This window comes from Chenopodium album, chromosome 24, assembly GCF_948465745.1.
Source record: "Chenopodium album chromosome 24, dcCheAlbu1.1, whole genome shotgun sequence".
NCBI classification, from domain to species: domain Eukaryota; kingdom Viridiplantae; phylum Streptophyta; class Magnoliopsida; order Caryophyllales; family Amaranthaceae; genus Chenopodium; species Chenopodium album.
This window is the reverse complement of record NC_137857.1, coordinates 11,588,256-11,605,623: the sequence shown is the minus strand read 5'-3', so window position 1 is coordinate 11,605,623 and position 17,368 is coordinate 11,588,256. Positions and strand designations below refer to the sequence as shown.

At 34.4% G+C, this 17,368-nt stretch overlaps 1 protein-coding gene across 1 annotated transcript; it reads left to right on the top strand.

Annotated features, from left to right (window-relative positions):
• The first annotated feature begins 11,804 nt into the window (after positions 1–11,804).
• LOC145611201 (putative protein phosphatase 2C 63) lies at positions 11,805–15,657 on the top strand. The gene is made up of 4 exons (XM_081666493.1): positions 11,805–12,433; positions 12,780–13,153; positions 14,333–14,569; positions 15,055–15,657. Exons 1-4 carry the CDS (start codon positions 12,181–12,183, stop codon positions 15,298–15,300), a joined length of 1,110 nt encoding a protein of 369 aa, XP_081522619.1. The 5' UTR covers positions 11,805–12,180; the 3' UTR covers positions 15,301–15,657.
• The last annotated feature ends 1,711 nt before the right edge of the window (positions 15,658–17,368 follow it).

Sequence of the window (17,368 nt, the reverse complement as noted above, 5' to 3'; positions counted from 1 at the left end):
GCCCGAACGGGCGAAGGACCGCCCGACCGGGCGCGAGCGTTGACGAGTACGGACATTTCGACTGCCCGACCGGGCGGTATGGCGCCCGACCGGGCGCGAGAACGAAGAAAATTTAGAGGGTTTATACCGCCCTACCGGGCGGTTTGGCGCCCGACCGGGCGCGAGAGCGGATCAGCAAAACTGCTCAACTTTGACAGGCCATAACTTTTGCGTTTCTTATCGAATTTGGGAGTGTGACCTATCGTTGGAAAGCTCTTTAAGTATACTTTCCAATGCAATTGGAATCACTGCATTATCATCTATATATCAAAAGTTATGGTCAGATTAGTGCACCTGACTCAATTTTTATCTTTTTTTCCACTAACACTTTGTTTCTTTCTTGCCCAATTTTGTTCCAAAGAGATGCATTGCAATCCTGAGGCTTTGGTGACATTGATGTGGTGATGATTAAGAGTAGTCACCTTGAATACTTGTTTCCCCTTAAGACAATGAGGAAATTGTCTGATTTAGCTTGGGGGGAGGTTCTCGTGTTCATATGGTATATCTTTCATTCTCTCTCTTTTTATTGGTATGCTTAGTGTAGTTTTACTGCTTTCCTAGTGTAGTTTTATTGCTTTCCTATAAGAAAAATACAAAAAAATTGAAAAAATAAAAAAAATCCAAAAATACGTTCCAATGAATTGTAAATCATGCTTCCCTGTGCCCCATACTTGAGAAAATTTATTTTGATTCTTGGTTATTGATGATGAGCATTGTGGATTTGTTGGTCATGATTTGAAGTTTGATTGTTTGGATTCCTTAACATGCGTCAATTTTGTCCAACTACTTGTGAATATAGTGCTTGACTAGTTGATTTGGTTAGGAATGTGTGTTTAGTTCCTGGTATGTCAATGAATTTGAGTATTGGTTTGCAACTATGAGTAGTATTTCATGACTCACCTATTATGCACATGAGGAGGACGAAGGCGTTCATTCTTTTAGGTAGCCTTCAGACGATATTAGATACATTTGTTCCCTTCTTGCTACCCATGTTGTTGCTTGTGCCCTTTTATTGTTTATTTAGCCACATTACAAGCTTTTTTAGCCCCATTGGTTACTAGTCCCAAGCTTGGCTTGGGGGAGCTATAGTTAGTGAGGTGAGGGAGTTGTAGTGTGTACATTATTTGCACAATGTGGAGGTATAAGAAGAGTAATTTGTTCTTTGATTTTTGTGATTGGAAAAAAATAAGAATTTGTGTTTCAAAGTTGAAATTTCCAATGTGAAATAAAAAGAAAAAAAAAAGCAAAAGAAAAAATTGTTATATGTTCAAGTTATCTATATGAAAGTTGCCCAAGAAAAATTCAAAGAAAAAAAGTATCGAGTTTGAAAAAGAATGAGTTCAAAGTTTGTTTATTCACTCAAGTTCTACATTGTCATATTTTTATGAGTGAAATTGTAAGTGTTGGGATTGTTTATGTTGTTTGGAATAGTATTTGGTGGATTCTTGTTGGAGTTAGTTATGTTGGAGATGTTGATCATTATTTATTTTGATCATTGGTTTTATTAGGATTTGGCTCCCTTTAAGCATGGCTTTTCTCTCACATGTTCCCAAATATTTCTTACCCTTTATCCTAGCCTTACATTACAAGCTTTAAAGACCTTCCGACCTTGTGCATAGAGTTGTGTAGATGTGAAAGTGTTGTTTATCAATGCAAATTATGAATTGACATATTCCGAGTCGACTATTAGGTTGAGTGTATGTCTTTTTAAACACACGGGTGTTGTGAGTTTGGGAGGGCATTGTTCACATTAAAGGGGTTGGGATGGAGAGCGATCGAGTACATCTTTTACTCGCCACATGAATGAGAGTTGAGTGTGTGAGCACTAGTCTTGAATTCTATATGCTCTTGTGGTTCGCTCTACTTGACAATTGTGGGGGAGGAAAGGTGATTAGATGGATAGGATTGGTTGATTTTGAAGCATGTTCACTTGATTTGCCTTGAATCGTTTGTGCTTGATTTTTATATTGGGGTGAGGCATGTTTTTATTGTTCATTGAGGAGCTCTTTGCTTAGGGACAAGCAAAGGTTTGGCTTGGGGGAGTTTGATGTGTTCATTTTATATATATATTTATCCCCATCCCTTGGTCGTAATTAGTAGTGTTTTTGGCTTCTACGAGCCACTTTTATTACTAATTTGTGTTTTCCAGTGTTTTGGTAGTTTTGCTTGAGTTTTGTAGGAATTTGCGTACTTGGAGCATTTTCCCGGGTTATCCGAGGAGCATCTACGAGCATTGGAAGACCGCGACCCAGTTCGATAGCCCAAGACCGATTGGAGGGATCAAATCGGTGATTAAGGGCTCGAGTATGAAGATCCAAGGAGGAAACTCGGATTGGGTCAAGGAAAAGAGGCCCAATCGAGGTTTTGGTGGCCCAAGAGAAGCGGCCCGGACCAGGTTCTCCGCCCGGAGGCGCGCCCGGCCGGGCGGGGCGAAGCATGAGTGCGCCCGGAGCTCGCGCCCGACCGGGCGTGAGAATGCCTCAAAGGAAGAAAAAGGCGGGCCCGGTCGGGCGGCCCCTTGCCCGGCCGGGCGCGTGTTGGTTTTAGGGAGTTTAGTTTTCCGTTTTGCTTTTGTTTAGCGGAGATCTTCTTGCTTAGTATAAATGTATTTTATTAGGCAAGATTAGACACTTCCTTATTCTTTCTTTACTTTTGTAATTCTTTCTCTTAGACTTTCTCTCTCTACTTAAGCTTATTTTCTCTCTCTACACTTGATACTTTGTTCTTTACTCAACTCTTTATTCTGATTACTTTGGTAACGATTTCTTTTCTCTTAATCTCAGTTATTTATTTTATTCCTTCTATCATGTTTTATTTTATTGCTTTGATTAGTTTAGATTTAATTATGTGTGAGTAGTTCTTTTTCTAGGGTTTATGGGGATCCATAAATAATATGAAGGGGTAATTTATTGTTGTTAATTATCAATGCTATATTAATTTCCTATTGATTGATTTAATGCTCTGTGACTAGATTAGGCCTGATCTTTTATGCATGAGTTTGACAATATTGATTCGAGATTCGAGAGATGAGAATTGATGTTTAGGTCTAGTTTCAATAGGCAGGTTAATCTATAAATGGTTAAGTCGAGATTCGAGAGATGAGATTTAATACCGGTAGATTAATTCTGTGATTGTAATACGTAGCGAAAGCCCTTTATTATCTGGTTAATTGATGCATTAATGATTGGTTATTATGTTTTACCCTGGAATATTATTTATTGGTGAACCTATGCCCTAGGTCTTTAATTCATTGATTCCTTTTATTTTATTCTCCCTACTTATATTCTTCGTAGTATAATCTTTAAATCACAACAAATTGTTACTAATAATTTAGATTGCTATTAATTAATTAGGAATAGAAAGACTAGTTTCCCTGTGGATTCGACCCTACTTCCCTATCTACTTTAGTTAGAGGACTTAGGTAATTACTTTTGATTAGGTGATACGACTTTAGCCTGTCAAGAGATTCAATGATGCTAGAAGACTATAGGATATATGGAGATGTTCTTGTCTTTGATACAACATACAGAACCAACAGATATAATCTTATATGTGCTCCATTTGTTGGCATAAATAACCGCTGGCATAATTGTATGTTTGCATGTGCTTTTATTGGGGATGAAACGACATATTCATTTGTGTGATGATTACAAACCTTCTTCAAAGCTATGGAGGATAGAAAACCAACTTCAATATTCACTGACCAGGACCAAGCAATGGCAAATGCAATTCTTGAGGTAAAAGATTTATATTGACATCTTACAGATTTGAGATCTGACAATAAAGTTTTTCTTTTAACATAAAAGTTACCCTTTTAACTGCATAAAGTTACCCTTTTTAGTGCATAAAGTAACCCTTTTAACAGCATAAAGTGACCCCTTTATTTTTAATGCATGTGATTCTTAATACAAGGCATAGACTTTGTATATGGCATTTGGAGCAAAATGCCATAACCAGATTTGGAGCTCTTAAAAAAGACAAAGAATTCAAATTTGCATTCAACCAGTGCTTAAAGATGTGTGTGACAGAACAAGAATTCGAATAAAAGTGGCAGGAAATGTTGTAGAAATATGAGTTGACAGAACACTCTTGGTACAAAAGAGTGTATGAGTTGAAAGACAAATGGTGTCCTGCCCTTAGTAGAGATTTCTTTTCAGCAGGAATCTTATCGTCACAAAGGAGTGAAAGCACTAATCATGCTATAGGATTTAGAGCAAGTAAAGCAACTACTTTAACAGAATTTTATACCATATTTAAGAAGACAACCAATCGTTGGAGAAGCACAGAGAAATATGATGAGTTTACCTGTAGCAAGTCAATAGCATTCACTTCATTGCCTCTGTCTGGAATGCTAAAGCATGCTGCACAGGTAAAAAGTTAACTGACAACTACATAAATTACACCTAATATATGGCAATTTGAATGAACCTACATGATTTTGATGTACAGGTTTTCACTTTATCACTCTTTAGAGATTTTGAAGAGGAGTTTGGATACTCTATGGAAACAACTGTTCAGATGTTAGGCAGTAATGAAGAATGCCTACTTTATCAAGTAACACTAGAAGACAAGCCATGGTCTGCACATCAAGTAAACTATATACATGAGAGCCAGACTGTATGGTGCACTTGCAAAAATTTTGAAGCATCTGGATGGTTATGTTATCATTGCATCAGAATTCTACATTTGCATTCAGTAACAAGAATACCAGATAAGTATGTTTCAAAAAGATGGACTAAGTTTGCAAAAACAGAGGCATGGGATAGGTTGAAGAATCAGGATCCTAAACAGCAATATATTCCATGGAGGCAAACAATGATGACTCTAATCTTAAAAAGTCAAGAAAATGAAGAGACAAGAGCATTTATGGAAGAAAGCTTCAGAAACAGTCTTAAAATGGTGGAAGACTTACTTGCTAGTGCTGCTCAGAAAGAAAGTGCAGAAGCTGCTTCTAACATTCCTGATGTGGCAGACAACACTTAAAGCAATACTGACGTTTCTTCAGCATCGAGTACAAGCACAAGTGTACCACAAATACTTGATCCTAAAAGGGCTGTAACAAAAGGAAGAAGCAAGAGAGCAAAAGGAGGACTTGAAAAAAGCAAGAGAAAAAGAAAACCAGCACTGCCACCTCCAAATTCAGAATTTGGATCAAAGACACCTAACTTACGACTCTTTTAAGATCTTTGTTAGAACATTTTTTTTTCGAAATTAATATACCTTGTATTGTTAAACTATTTTTCTTTTGTTTTTTTACTCTATGATAAGTTTAGTGAAAATGTGATTGACACTTTTATTAACAGATGTTTAAGTATTGGAAACATCAACTTATGTTACCCTTTTAACGTATAAAAGTAACCCTTTTCATGAATAAAAGTGACCCTTTTCATGCATAAAAGTTACCCTATCTACCCAAAAAAGTATACCTTATCCTTTCTATCCACTAAATCAACCTTTTCTTTGTTAATAGTTACCCTTTCTGGTAATAAAAGTTACCCCTTTTGTCAATAAAAGTTACCCTTTTCATGCATAAAAGTTACCCTATCTACCCAAAAAAGTATACCTTATCAAGTATAAAAAGTAACCCTTTTTATGCTACAAAGTAACCCTTTTTATGCACAAAAGTGACCCCAAAAAAACATACACAAGAACCTTTCAAATTACTTAATGTATGCACATACATCAGTATTCCAAAAGAACCAAAAACTATCCACTAAGTTTAATTACATCATTTAACTTGATGTATATGCACAAACATTAAGTTTTTTCATTGTTCAAAAAATACTCCTAGACCTAATCAACCTTTGCTTCTAACAGTCATTTCACCCTTTAGAAGGAGTGTACTTGTCTGTCTTCTTTTTTGCCCTTTTTCCTTTGGGATTCTCTTCGTCTGCCTCTGCCTTTGCTTCTGCTTCAGCTGCCATTTTTCTTTCTTCATTTTCTTTCTTCTTCTTTGCAGCAATTGCATCCTTTCTTCTCATTTCAATTCCCTGGCAATAAGCAGGATCTTTCTTCTTCTCATTGAACTTCTCTAATTCTGACAACACATCATTCCTAGATTCATTCAAATCACACAGCACCAGTGTCGTACAGATCTCACCTCGCAGAAATTTTCTCCCAATAATCTCACAACAGAAAAAAAACTTATCAATATGTAATTAATAAAAGCATTAGAAAGGGAAAAACTACATACAAAATAGATGAATAATTACTGTTTTCAGTTCATTTAATTTGAACGATTCGCCAACAAAATGGAGCATGTGATACATGACAAACACCCCACAGTCCAAATTGTCAACTTTTTCTTTTCTCCATTCCAACTCAACAATTTGAAACCTATAAGAAGGTAGCTGAGAACTCTTTGGATGATTTCTTTTTCCGAGAAAAACACCCATTTGATCACACTGACATAAAATATAAAAGTTTAGAATAAAATAAAAACAAGAAAAAAGAAAAAAAAATTTAAATGGAAACAATAAGTAAACAGAAACATAACAATGAATCAACATAAACATACCAAGTGTGCAGACAATTGTTTGGTATATTCAAGAGCATCATCACGCCAGATAATATTGTCAAGATAATATACCACCTCTTTTGTATGATCAATAACAAACAAAATGTAGTGATTCTCAATAAGAACAGGAAAATAGATCTGAAACAGAAAAAATTAAAACACTGATTTAGACAGATTAACACAAAACAGAACTTTTTAAAAGTTTTGATAGTAATTTATCATGAAATATACCAGTTCAGCATCCATAATATCACATTCAGGATTCTCATAGCTCACCCAACCTTCCCATAAATCGTGCAAATCATTAAGAGCTTGTGAAACTTCACCTTTGCCAATGTTTTCACAAACATGCAAGAATGCAAACTATTAAAAGTATGAGAACTTGTTTATATAAAGAGATAATAACTTTAGTGCACATAAAGGGTAACTTTAGTGCACATAAAGGGTAACTTTAGTGCATATAAAGAGATAATTACTAAATATAAAAAAAAAATCAAATTACTTACACTTTGCCTCACACCAAAGAAGAATTTTCGAGGACCAGAATCAAAACATGCCTTCTCGTTCAAATACAGACAGTAGCAATCAAGGATGCACCATCTAATTCTAAGTGGAGCTACCAGGGATACCATGTCTTCTCTTGGAATTAAAAAATTCATCCCAATAGTAACAAGGTTCTCACTGCAACAATAAAAAATAAGATAAGCATTAAAAAAAATAAAGGAAAAAAAACATATAAAAATATAATTATCATAAAAAATGACACTTAACTTCCTCATCATTGAATTATCCTTCAGTAAACAATAATCAAGAATTTCCAAATGTAACTTAGGCAAATTCTTGAAAATCCGAGCATTAGCCCTCAAAAACAGAGTAAGAAAAGGAACATCCACACCTACTGGGCCACAGTCGAGTGAGCAAAAAGATTTATTGCCTCTGACGACACGTCTAGAAGCATTTGCTACAGAAGGCCCAACATCATCCTCAGACCTATTCATCAAAACACTTTTTCCTTTACCATTGACATCATCCTCAGACCTATTCAAATTCAAATCTTCTGCAGGTTTATTTTCAGGAACGTCATTGTTATGACCTTCAGGTTCATAAAAATCACGAAACATTTCATGAACAGACTTTATCTTGTTACACTCCTCAATTAAACCATCTAAAAGCTTCAGGTAATGAGGATCAGAGAGTAGCTGTTGAGTTTGAGAAATACAACAGCATCATCATAGGATAATGATTCAGTTCTGCGAGAAGCAATCATATCACTCAAGGCTTGAAAACCCTGTGACTGAACCAACAATAATACATCCATATTTCTTTTGACCAAAAGAAATGTTATGAACAGCCTGCAAACATATGAACCAATAAGAAACTATACAAATGTAACAAATAAAAATAAAAAAACAAATGAAAATTCATGATATATGCATAAAGTTATCCTTTTAAATGCATAAAGTTACCCTTTATTATGCATAAAGTTACCCTTTTAAATGCATAAAGTAACCCTTATAACTGAATATTTAGGGTAACTTTAGTGCACAAAAAGGGTAACTTTAGTGCACATAAAGGGTAACTTTAGTGCATATAAAGAGATAATAACTAAATAAAAAAAAAAAAGAACACTTACATCAGTTGAAATTTCTTTAATTTCATCATCAGTCATCACATTTTCTGGAAGATCAAATGCAAGAATGCGGCTACTTCTACCACTTGTAGAAGCCCCTTGACCACAAGTTTGCTTAACAACAGGATCCCTAACTTCAGGTTGTGAAACAGGATATGTAAGGGTATCCAATGGTCCCTGCCCAAAATCACCAGCTTTAATCTCCAAATTGATCCGCTTCTTAATCTTCGCATCAGTCCAATGTTGAATCAAAGGAAGGGTACTACTTTCCTTTTCTCCTTGGAAATTTAATCGATGAAAATACATAATTTGCAAAGCTAGCAAACAACCACTTACATTTTGAGCATTTTCATCATTCTTATACTTCACAACAACCTTCTTTAATTTTTTCAAAACATATGAACACCAATCAAATGTTTTGATTTCATCAACATTTTCCACAGCCTTCAGCATTTTCAATGAAACAGTCCTATTAGTAGTAGGAGCTAAGAAGCTAGACATAGCATGAAGCACAAAACATCTCTTGAATTCTTCCCCACCATCATCCAAATCAACCATCCTAGACTCCACTTTTGACAAATGCAGAGGTTGCTTCTCAGTAAGACCATAATCAAGTCTCCATGACTGAATGATACGTTTATCTACACTACCTTCTTCACGATTCTTCTGAAGTTCAGGAACAGCAATCTCACTCATAGGCAAGCCAAAGACATCGCATATATCGTTTTTAGTAACTACAAACTCTTTACCAGCAGCAATAGTGAACATGCAGCTACCACCATTAAAGTGTTCAACCAGCCAATGTAGCATTTGCCGATTCAAAGTTTTCAATTTCAGATGTAATAAACCACCAAAACCTATTTCTTCAACAGCTTTTTGTTGATTAGGACTAAAAGTACTCATCATTAATTCCAATGTGTGTGGTCTGCACCTTGCAATCAAGGGTCTTTTTTCCCTAAATAATAATAATATAAGTAAAACAATATCAGAATCAGAATCAGAATCAGAATCATGATATATATAATTAAAAAATGCAAAACAAAAAACATTTATACTTACACAACAGTATCAGAATCAGAATCAAAAACCACTTGCAATTCAGAATCTGCTTTGGCCTTCTTAGATACAATTTTAGACTTCTTAGGAGCTTCTTTAACCTTTTGAGGCTCTGCTTTGGCCTTCTTAGGAACAGTTTTAGCCTTCACAGTTTTAGCCTTCACAGTTTTAGACTCTGGTTTGTCCTTCTCAGGAACTGTCTTGTTCTTTTTAGCAGGCTCTTTACCCATTGCTTTTCCCCTTGAAGGCGATTTATAACGATATCCACCTATTGAACCACCTATCTAATTAATACAGAAGATAACCATAAATTACAAATTCATAAATTACTCATGGGAAAATTCAGAATATATGCATAAAAATCCTTTTAAATGCAAAAAGTGACCCTTTTAAATGAATAAAGTGACCCTTTTAACTGCATAAAGTCACCCTTAAAATACAACAAGTAACCCTTTTAACTAAAAAGTAACCCTTTAACAAGCATAAAGTGACCCTTTTAACTATATAAAGTGACCCTTTTCACTGCACAAAGTCACCCTTTAAACTACAACAAGTAACCCTTTTAAATAAAAACGTGACCCTTTTAACAGAATAAAGTGACCCTTTTCACAGCATAAAGTGACCCTTTTAACAGCATAAAGTAACCTTTGTCATGCATATAAATAACATATGTATATATTACTCACACACAATGCACAATGCACAATGCACATATTATTGGTACTCAAACACATATACACAAACACAATGCAGATATGCATACTATTCTCATAATCTAACTAAAACCTAACATACAAAATTTGAAGAATAATGAATAAAACTTCTGAAAACAAACATGCAAAATTTGTTTAACATATAACAACACCACAACACATATATATCAAATTTTGAACCAATTATCACAATGAACAATAAAATAAAGCAAAATTAAACATAATAACTTCAAAATTGAAATTCAATTATCATAATATGCATAATAAATCAACAGAAAACTATAAAAAATAACATGCACTACTAATTCGACATATATAAGCGAAAATTCAATTGAAAATTCGAAAAAATGATGAAAAATTTAAATAAACACACCTTCTTCAGCATCTATAGCCTTCTTTGTAATCTTCTTCTTCACCATTGCTGAAACAAACACTACAAAAAACGAAAACAAAATCAAAATCAAAAAACCTAAAAATCGAAGAACCAAAACAATTTAAACTAACAAAAATCTCAAAAAAATAAGTAAACGAACCAGAATTAAGCGATAAACAACTTCACAAGTGAAAGAAAAGAGAGAAAAAGCTCGAAAAGCAACAATGGAGGAGAGAGAACACGCTCGAAATCGGCAGTTAACTGGTTTTTAGAGAGAGAAAAACGAGGAGAGAGAAAGCTATAGTGTTTGAATGAAGAGAGAAAATCGAGGAGAGAGAAAGTTCTATTTCTTTATTCAATTTTAGCAATCATTACACCGCACGTGCATCCCCACTAAATTGCTTGTCCGAAAATTCCGCCATTCATTAAATTAATGAACACCGGCTTTTTTTAAAAATTTGTGTAGGAAAATTATACTTATTTATCATTGAATTTTGTAACGCTCATATATATCACAAAGTCTTATATGTGGCTAGCCACATGGTGTGACCACTTCACATAATCACATACAATGCAATTAAATAAGTAATAGGGAATTACGGTGATGAGCAAATGGAGTTACCTTAACGTATGTAGGTTACTTAAATGTGAAAAATGGGTTACTTTCTTAAATAAGTGGAATAATTCTTTCATTTTTTAAAACAAAACAATAGTAGTTACTCGAATGAACAATTGGAGTTACTTATTTCTAAATTCCTTGATTTCACTGGTATAATGAATTTGAGTTGCTTTTATGGACAACATATAAGTGATGAATACTCTTATAAACCAATGTGGCCATACCGTGTGGCTAGTTGTATGCAAGACTTACTCCATATATACAAGGGCTAAAACATAGTTTGATATACTCATTGACCTAATCGACTTTTTCGTTATATTCCATTTTCAATTTCATATCTTTTTTTTTTAAATTTTATTTTTATTTAATGTAGTTATATTGCCGTGCATGACAAGAGACCCAATTTAGTATGATATAATTTGATTAACCTTTATTTTTTAAGAAAAACGCTAAATAGAACACACCTTTAAAATTAGTGTGTTTTTGTCATGATTTTCGAAATTTTAACAATTTTTTAGAGTATTTTTAATGTTTATATATAACTCTTAGGGCTACATATAACATTTTCCTTAATTTAAAAAGAATTTTTTAACTCGTCCAAAAAAAAAAAAAGAATTTTTTAAACCCAAATATACAAGCCAAATGATCCTATTTTTCCTTTTCAAAAACTTTTAAAAAGAAAGTATGATCCCTCCATTATACTTCACATTTTCACACTATCATCTTTCATTATTTTTTAGCATTTTATGTGATTTAGCACACGGATTTTAAATTTGGAAAAGCTTTTAATTTCCTTAAACAATTAAATTTTCAAAAAGCTTCTAATTTTCTAAAACAAAGTCAAAGCAGAGAAAAAAGGAAAAAAAATAACGTTCCCTTAATTTCCTCACTTTTGCTTCACGCGTAGAGTAGAAGTATCATGAGTCAGTCTTCTTCCTTTTCTCTTACGCGGCTTCTCAACACGATTTTCCCTTCCCAATTTCACACTTTTCCCCCAATTTCTTCTCAATCTCCTCAATTTTTCAATCCCAATTCACTCTTACAATCCTAAATTTCAATTATAAAATCATCAATTCTGTAAATTTTTATGGGTTTTAACCAAACCCCATCAAAATTTTAGTACCCAGATTTTCAATTCATTCTCTCAATTCAAATTTCTATCAATTTAAACTATTAATTCTGCGAATTTTTCTGGGTTTAAATCGAATTTCATCAAAATCTAAGATACCCAGAATGTTAAGAAGCTGTATGAAGCCATTGGAGAGGTGTTTAGGAAGGAAAAGTGATGGATTGTTGTGGCATATGGATCTGAAACCTCATGCTTATGGAGATTATTCAATAGCTGTAGTTCAAGCTAATTCATCTCTTGAAGATCAAAGTCAGGTTTATAGTTCTCCTTCTGCTACTTATGTGGGTGTTTATGATGGGCATGGTGGTCCTGAAGCTTCTCGTTTTGTCAATTCCCATCTTTTTTCTTTCCTCCATAGTAAGTTTTATGCTTTAATTATAATACCCTTTGTTAGTTTTCTTAATTTTGATTTGTGATATTGGGTTCTGTTAAGATTTAGCAATTTTGATCTGGGTTTGGGTTGGTTTTTTTTTTGTGTTTTTTTATTGAATTTTGGTTCATTTTGTTATGGGATTTTCTTGGTTATTGATTTTGGCAGAAGAAAAGTAATGGGGTTTTGTAATTTTGATGAATTATTAAATTCGATGGCTTATATGCCGTGGTTCTGTTTCATATTGGTGTAATTGTGTTGGAATGATTGCATTTCTTTGGTCTCTCTTAATTATAGGTTTTGTGATTTAATTAACTTATGTTATTGTCTCAGAATTTTCTTCCGAGCATGGAGGGTTATCGGTTGAAGTGATTAAGAAGGCTTTTAGTGCAACGGAGGATGAATTCTTGCGCTTAGTAAAGCGCAATTTATCAGTGCAGCCAAACATTGCGTCTGTGGGATCATGTTGTCTACTGGGTGCAGTCGCGAATAATGAATTGTTTGTTGCCAATCTTGGTGACTCGAGAGCAGTGTTGGGTCGAAAAGTGTCTGTTAGGAAAAAGGAAGTGGTTGTGGCTGAGAGGTTATCAACTGATCATAATGTGTCAGAAGTGGAGGTTAGAAGGGAGGTTGAGGCACTTCATCCTGATGACTCTCATATCGTTGTATACAGTCGTGGAGTTTGGAGGATCAAGGGGATTATACAAGTAATCATCTATTCATTGCTTTCTATTCTTATGGCCGTTTGGGTGTTTTGTGCACTTTTTTAGGTGTGAGTATAATGGACTACATGCTATTTAGTCTGCTTTTACTTATTTATGCTACCTTTGTCCTTAATTTAGTTCAAAATAATCCTTTCTTGAGGTTCTCTTGAAGACATATGGAAGCATACATCTCACCTCCCAAGACTTGGCTTCTGCAGGAGCCTGTATAAGGGTGGTGGTTGTGTGGTTTTCTTTCAAACAGAACAGTGAGGATTGATGGGTGCATGTGATATTGAGCCTTTCAACAATTGTCTTCATTTCTCCTGGTATGCTGTATATTACAGGTTTGCAATAGGGTGTTGGTGTGCCTTTGTTTGATGTGGACGGCTATTTGGAAGCTGCATTACGCCTTATGCAGGAGAATTGTTTGTTAATGGCTACTTGCAAAGTATATGCTTCTTTGTGTGTTTCATTTTCTTTTGCAACCGTAATAGCATTTTTATATATCATTATGCCTTAAAGGGTTAAACACTCATTTGTGTGTATGAATTTGTTTTGCAACATTAGTAGTGTTTTTTAAAAAATCATTTTACCTTAAATGTTCACATTTTATGATTTGGTTATTGTTCTGACCTTCGTATCCTTTCTGCTTGAAAGCTTTTTAGTTTGAGGATTTCCTTTTATTATTTTTTTTTAAAAAAACTTGCCTAATATATTTTCAAAATAGAATGTATGCTATATAACTTGAACCAAATATGCTTGAAAAGTGAACTTGCTAAATGAATGTGAGTTTTTCAACCGTTGTATATTAGAACCTATGTGTCACTGTGTAAGTTGTCCCTTTTTTTTATGCTACTAATAAAATACAGTTTATGCATCCAATGGGAAATGGGCCTTGAGAGTTCAGCAGTATATACCGTGTATTATTATTTTGGTTGGTGCTTTGCCAATGCTATTACCATTTAATGTCTATTTCTTTTGATTTGGCTGTTTTTCAAATCATTATGTGCAAAGCATAATTATTTATGGAGATGAGAACGATAAAAGAAAACCAGTAGATGGTCAACAACAATTAAGAACTATAAGTAGTCCTCATATATTCCTTGCTGTTTGTTATACTTACTTTAAGTTTCTATTTGAGAAAAGGCGAAGATGCTGTTCTGATCAACTTGTCTTTTTCAGGTATCAAGATCTATTGGAGATGTGTACCTGAAAAAACCAGATTTCAGCAGAGACCCTATATATCAGCAGTTTGTTTACCCCATTTCCTTAAAACGTCCAGCAATGACAGCTGAACCATCAGTAATTCAAAGAAAGCTTGAGCCAGATGACTTATTTCTAATCTTTGCATCAGATGGTCTTTGGGAACAATTGTCTGATCAAGCTGTGGTGGAAATGGTTTCCAAGAATTCTAGAACGGTGAGTTTAAATAGCTTCTCTTTTGTTTCTGTATAAACCACGTGCTCAAGTCTTACTGCTGTAATAATGGTCCTTACATAGAGTAGCATTGTTCCTTTTTCCGAGGTTTTTTTTTTTTTGGAGGAGAGGCTGGAAGAGCTATGAAACTAATGTAAAAATAGTAGCCCTTTTGGTAACACAGGCCTTAGGGGTTACTTTTACATGATATCATTTGACTTTAACAAGTGATTTTTACAAACAGACTTAACATTAGAAGAGTCATGGGGTGAATTATATTAAAAAAAAAAAAAAAAAAAGAAAAAAAACATTGGAGTAAATCAACCATTATGTTTAGATCTATGAGATAAGAAATTGTAGAGTATTATACCAGCATAATGGTAACACCTTGTATTTTACAATAATGAAAATGAGACGTCATTTTTGTTATGTTAAACTTCAGCAAAATTTCTGCAGACAATCGAACCTAATGTTGATTAATGTTGCAGGGAATCGCCAAAAGAATAGTGACAGCTGCCCTACAAGAAGCTGCAAGGAAGAGAGAGCTTAGATATAGTGATATTAAAAATATCGAGAAAGGCATAAGGCGTCATTTCCATGATGACATCTCCGTAGTAGTGATGTATCTCGATCATAACAATCATAATGGCGACATTGTTAGATTCAAGCAGTCTGCTGTTAGCTGCACAAATGCCCCTGCTGACATATATTCCTTCAATGCAGATTCAATGTAAAAGGGTAAGCGTATGACATTTTGAGAGTAGTAGTCATGAAGGCCAATTTTCTATGAAAGATTGGCTGGCTGGCAAGCTGGGTCTGGTAGAAAGTTGATGATCGATGTATAAAGATACCTAGCTAGGGTGTTTTGGTAAGTGGAAGGAAATATCAAATAGACACAATAATGTTGTAGATATTTAGGTTACAGAGATCTGATCAGTAATATTGTTTTTTTTTTGGGCTTAATTATGATGAACTCCCTCTATACGAAAGTATACTTCTAGTTGATTTACTCTACCATATAACTTGGTGGCAATGGTTCTTGACAAATTTAATACGTACAAATATAAGCAAAATTGTGACCTTAGCATCAATCTTGGATGTTTGGAACCTATTCAATTAAAGTTCACTAATTATCTGGATGTTTCCAAAGTCGCATTGTTAGTTGATTTAGCTCAGGAGCTATATATGGTCCTCCAGTTCACTGCTAATTTTCTGTAAATTTCTCATCCGTTGCTAAATTTGTAATGGTGAAAACATCTAACTGTCGATTAGTCATCTCCTCAATTGCCAGCATCCGCGCTACCTGTCAACAGAAACTTACCGTGTTTTTTTTTTGTTTGTCTCACCCTTGGTTTGAAATGTTACCCAAATAGCCATAGAACAATGAAATATCAATTGCTAACTTGTTTGAGCTATACCCTAATATGTAGCGCTGAGCCCTATCGTAACATAAGCTTGTTATGGACACTGGTCATCAGTGTAAGAGCCCTAGCATGACTTACGCTTAATACTAATAAACGTATTGTGAAAATCGCCTTATATGCTGATAAAGCTAGGTTCTTGAAGGATGACAGTGATCATTTGCTGAAGAGGGTTTAACAATTAACATTGCTTTGAGTTTAACTTTCAAGATAAGAGGTGATAGTAATTTCTGTGTCAACTAACCTTTTGAGCTAGTTTGTGCCTTCAAGATTCAAGTTTATTAACAAGCAATAAACTTTCGATGCCAAAGCTCTCTATCAAAAGGCTTTAGCATTTATAGATTTGAATAGAACTAAGAATGTCTATGAAGATCTACTTGTATGTCAACTGGTCTAAATTTTTAATTGTTTTCTTTCAAAAAAATCTGCAGCTTGGCTATCGAATGTAGTCATGTTACTCATGTAGATACTCTGTATATCATTTGGGTTTCTGCTTTGGTTTGTTATAAATGGAAAAGATGATGAGGTGAGATGGATATGATGGATTGTGGCCAAAGGTGTATGAATTACTGAAGTTGGTTTGGCCATGCAATGAATCTGGCGCCTTTTCGAGCCAATCTGGAGTTGCATTCTTTTCTCGGCCTTGATTTCGAATAGGATTTATTTTGTGTGATGACAGGGAGCTCTTAGAAACTGTTTGGAATCTGAAAAACATATGTTCTGATCAGAACAAGTTACATACAAGATCTATTGGTTTCAAATTCTATACATGTTCTGATGTTTGCCGTCAGATGTTCATATTCCCATGTTTAGGATGCTTTCTATTCGCTTTTTGCTGCAATGCTTTATTGCTTGCACATGAAGGTTGACATGAAGTTTAATTGCTTTCTTATGCTTGTGCCCTCATAATAATGCAAAAATGCAGGACATATAAATTAGGAAGAAACTGTACAGAAAATTGAAATGCTTCAGAAATCCATCTGCTAAATAGTGTGAGGAACCCATATTAAGTTGATAGTCATACTTCAAGCCATAGTCACCAAATCTTCTGTTTGGCTTATTTTTGTCATTGCGAGAAAATTTTCTAATCATCTATTCATCCATCTTTCGCTTATAGCGTTCACTTGAGGAGGCAGCGTAACACAGTTATGGTTTACCTCTATGACCTGCAGTAGATAGCTTGTTATTGATTAAATTTGCCCGAGTAATTAGCACACCACTGCAGAATAAAAGGATGTCGAATTTTATGCTGCAACGGGCATCAGTCACAACTCTCATTACTATCAGACCATTGTTGCCCCATCTGGTTGAAAGAAGTGTCGTAATTTTGGAATGCAAACTCATTCTTTCCTAAATAAAATTGTCAAAATATTTAGGAAAA

Coding starts and splice junctions, on each gene's coding strand:
- LOC145611201 (XM_081666493.1), top strand. CDS start 12,181: ATGTTAAGAAGCTGTATGAAGCCATTGGAGAGGTGTTTAGGAAGGAAA. Junction 12,434..12,779: donor TCTTTTTTCTTTCCTCCATA/GTAAGTTTTATG, acceptor TTATTGTCTCAG/AATTTTCTTCCGAGCATGGA. Junction 13,154..14,332: donor GGATCAAGGGGATTATACAA/GTAATCATCTAT, acceptor TGTCTTTTTCAG/GTATCAAGATCTATTGGAGA.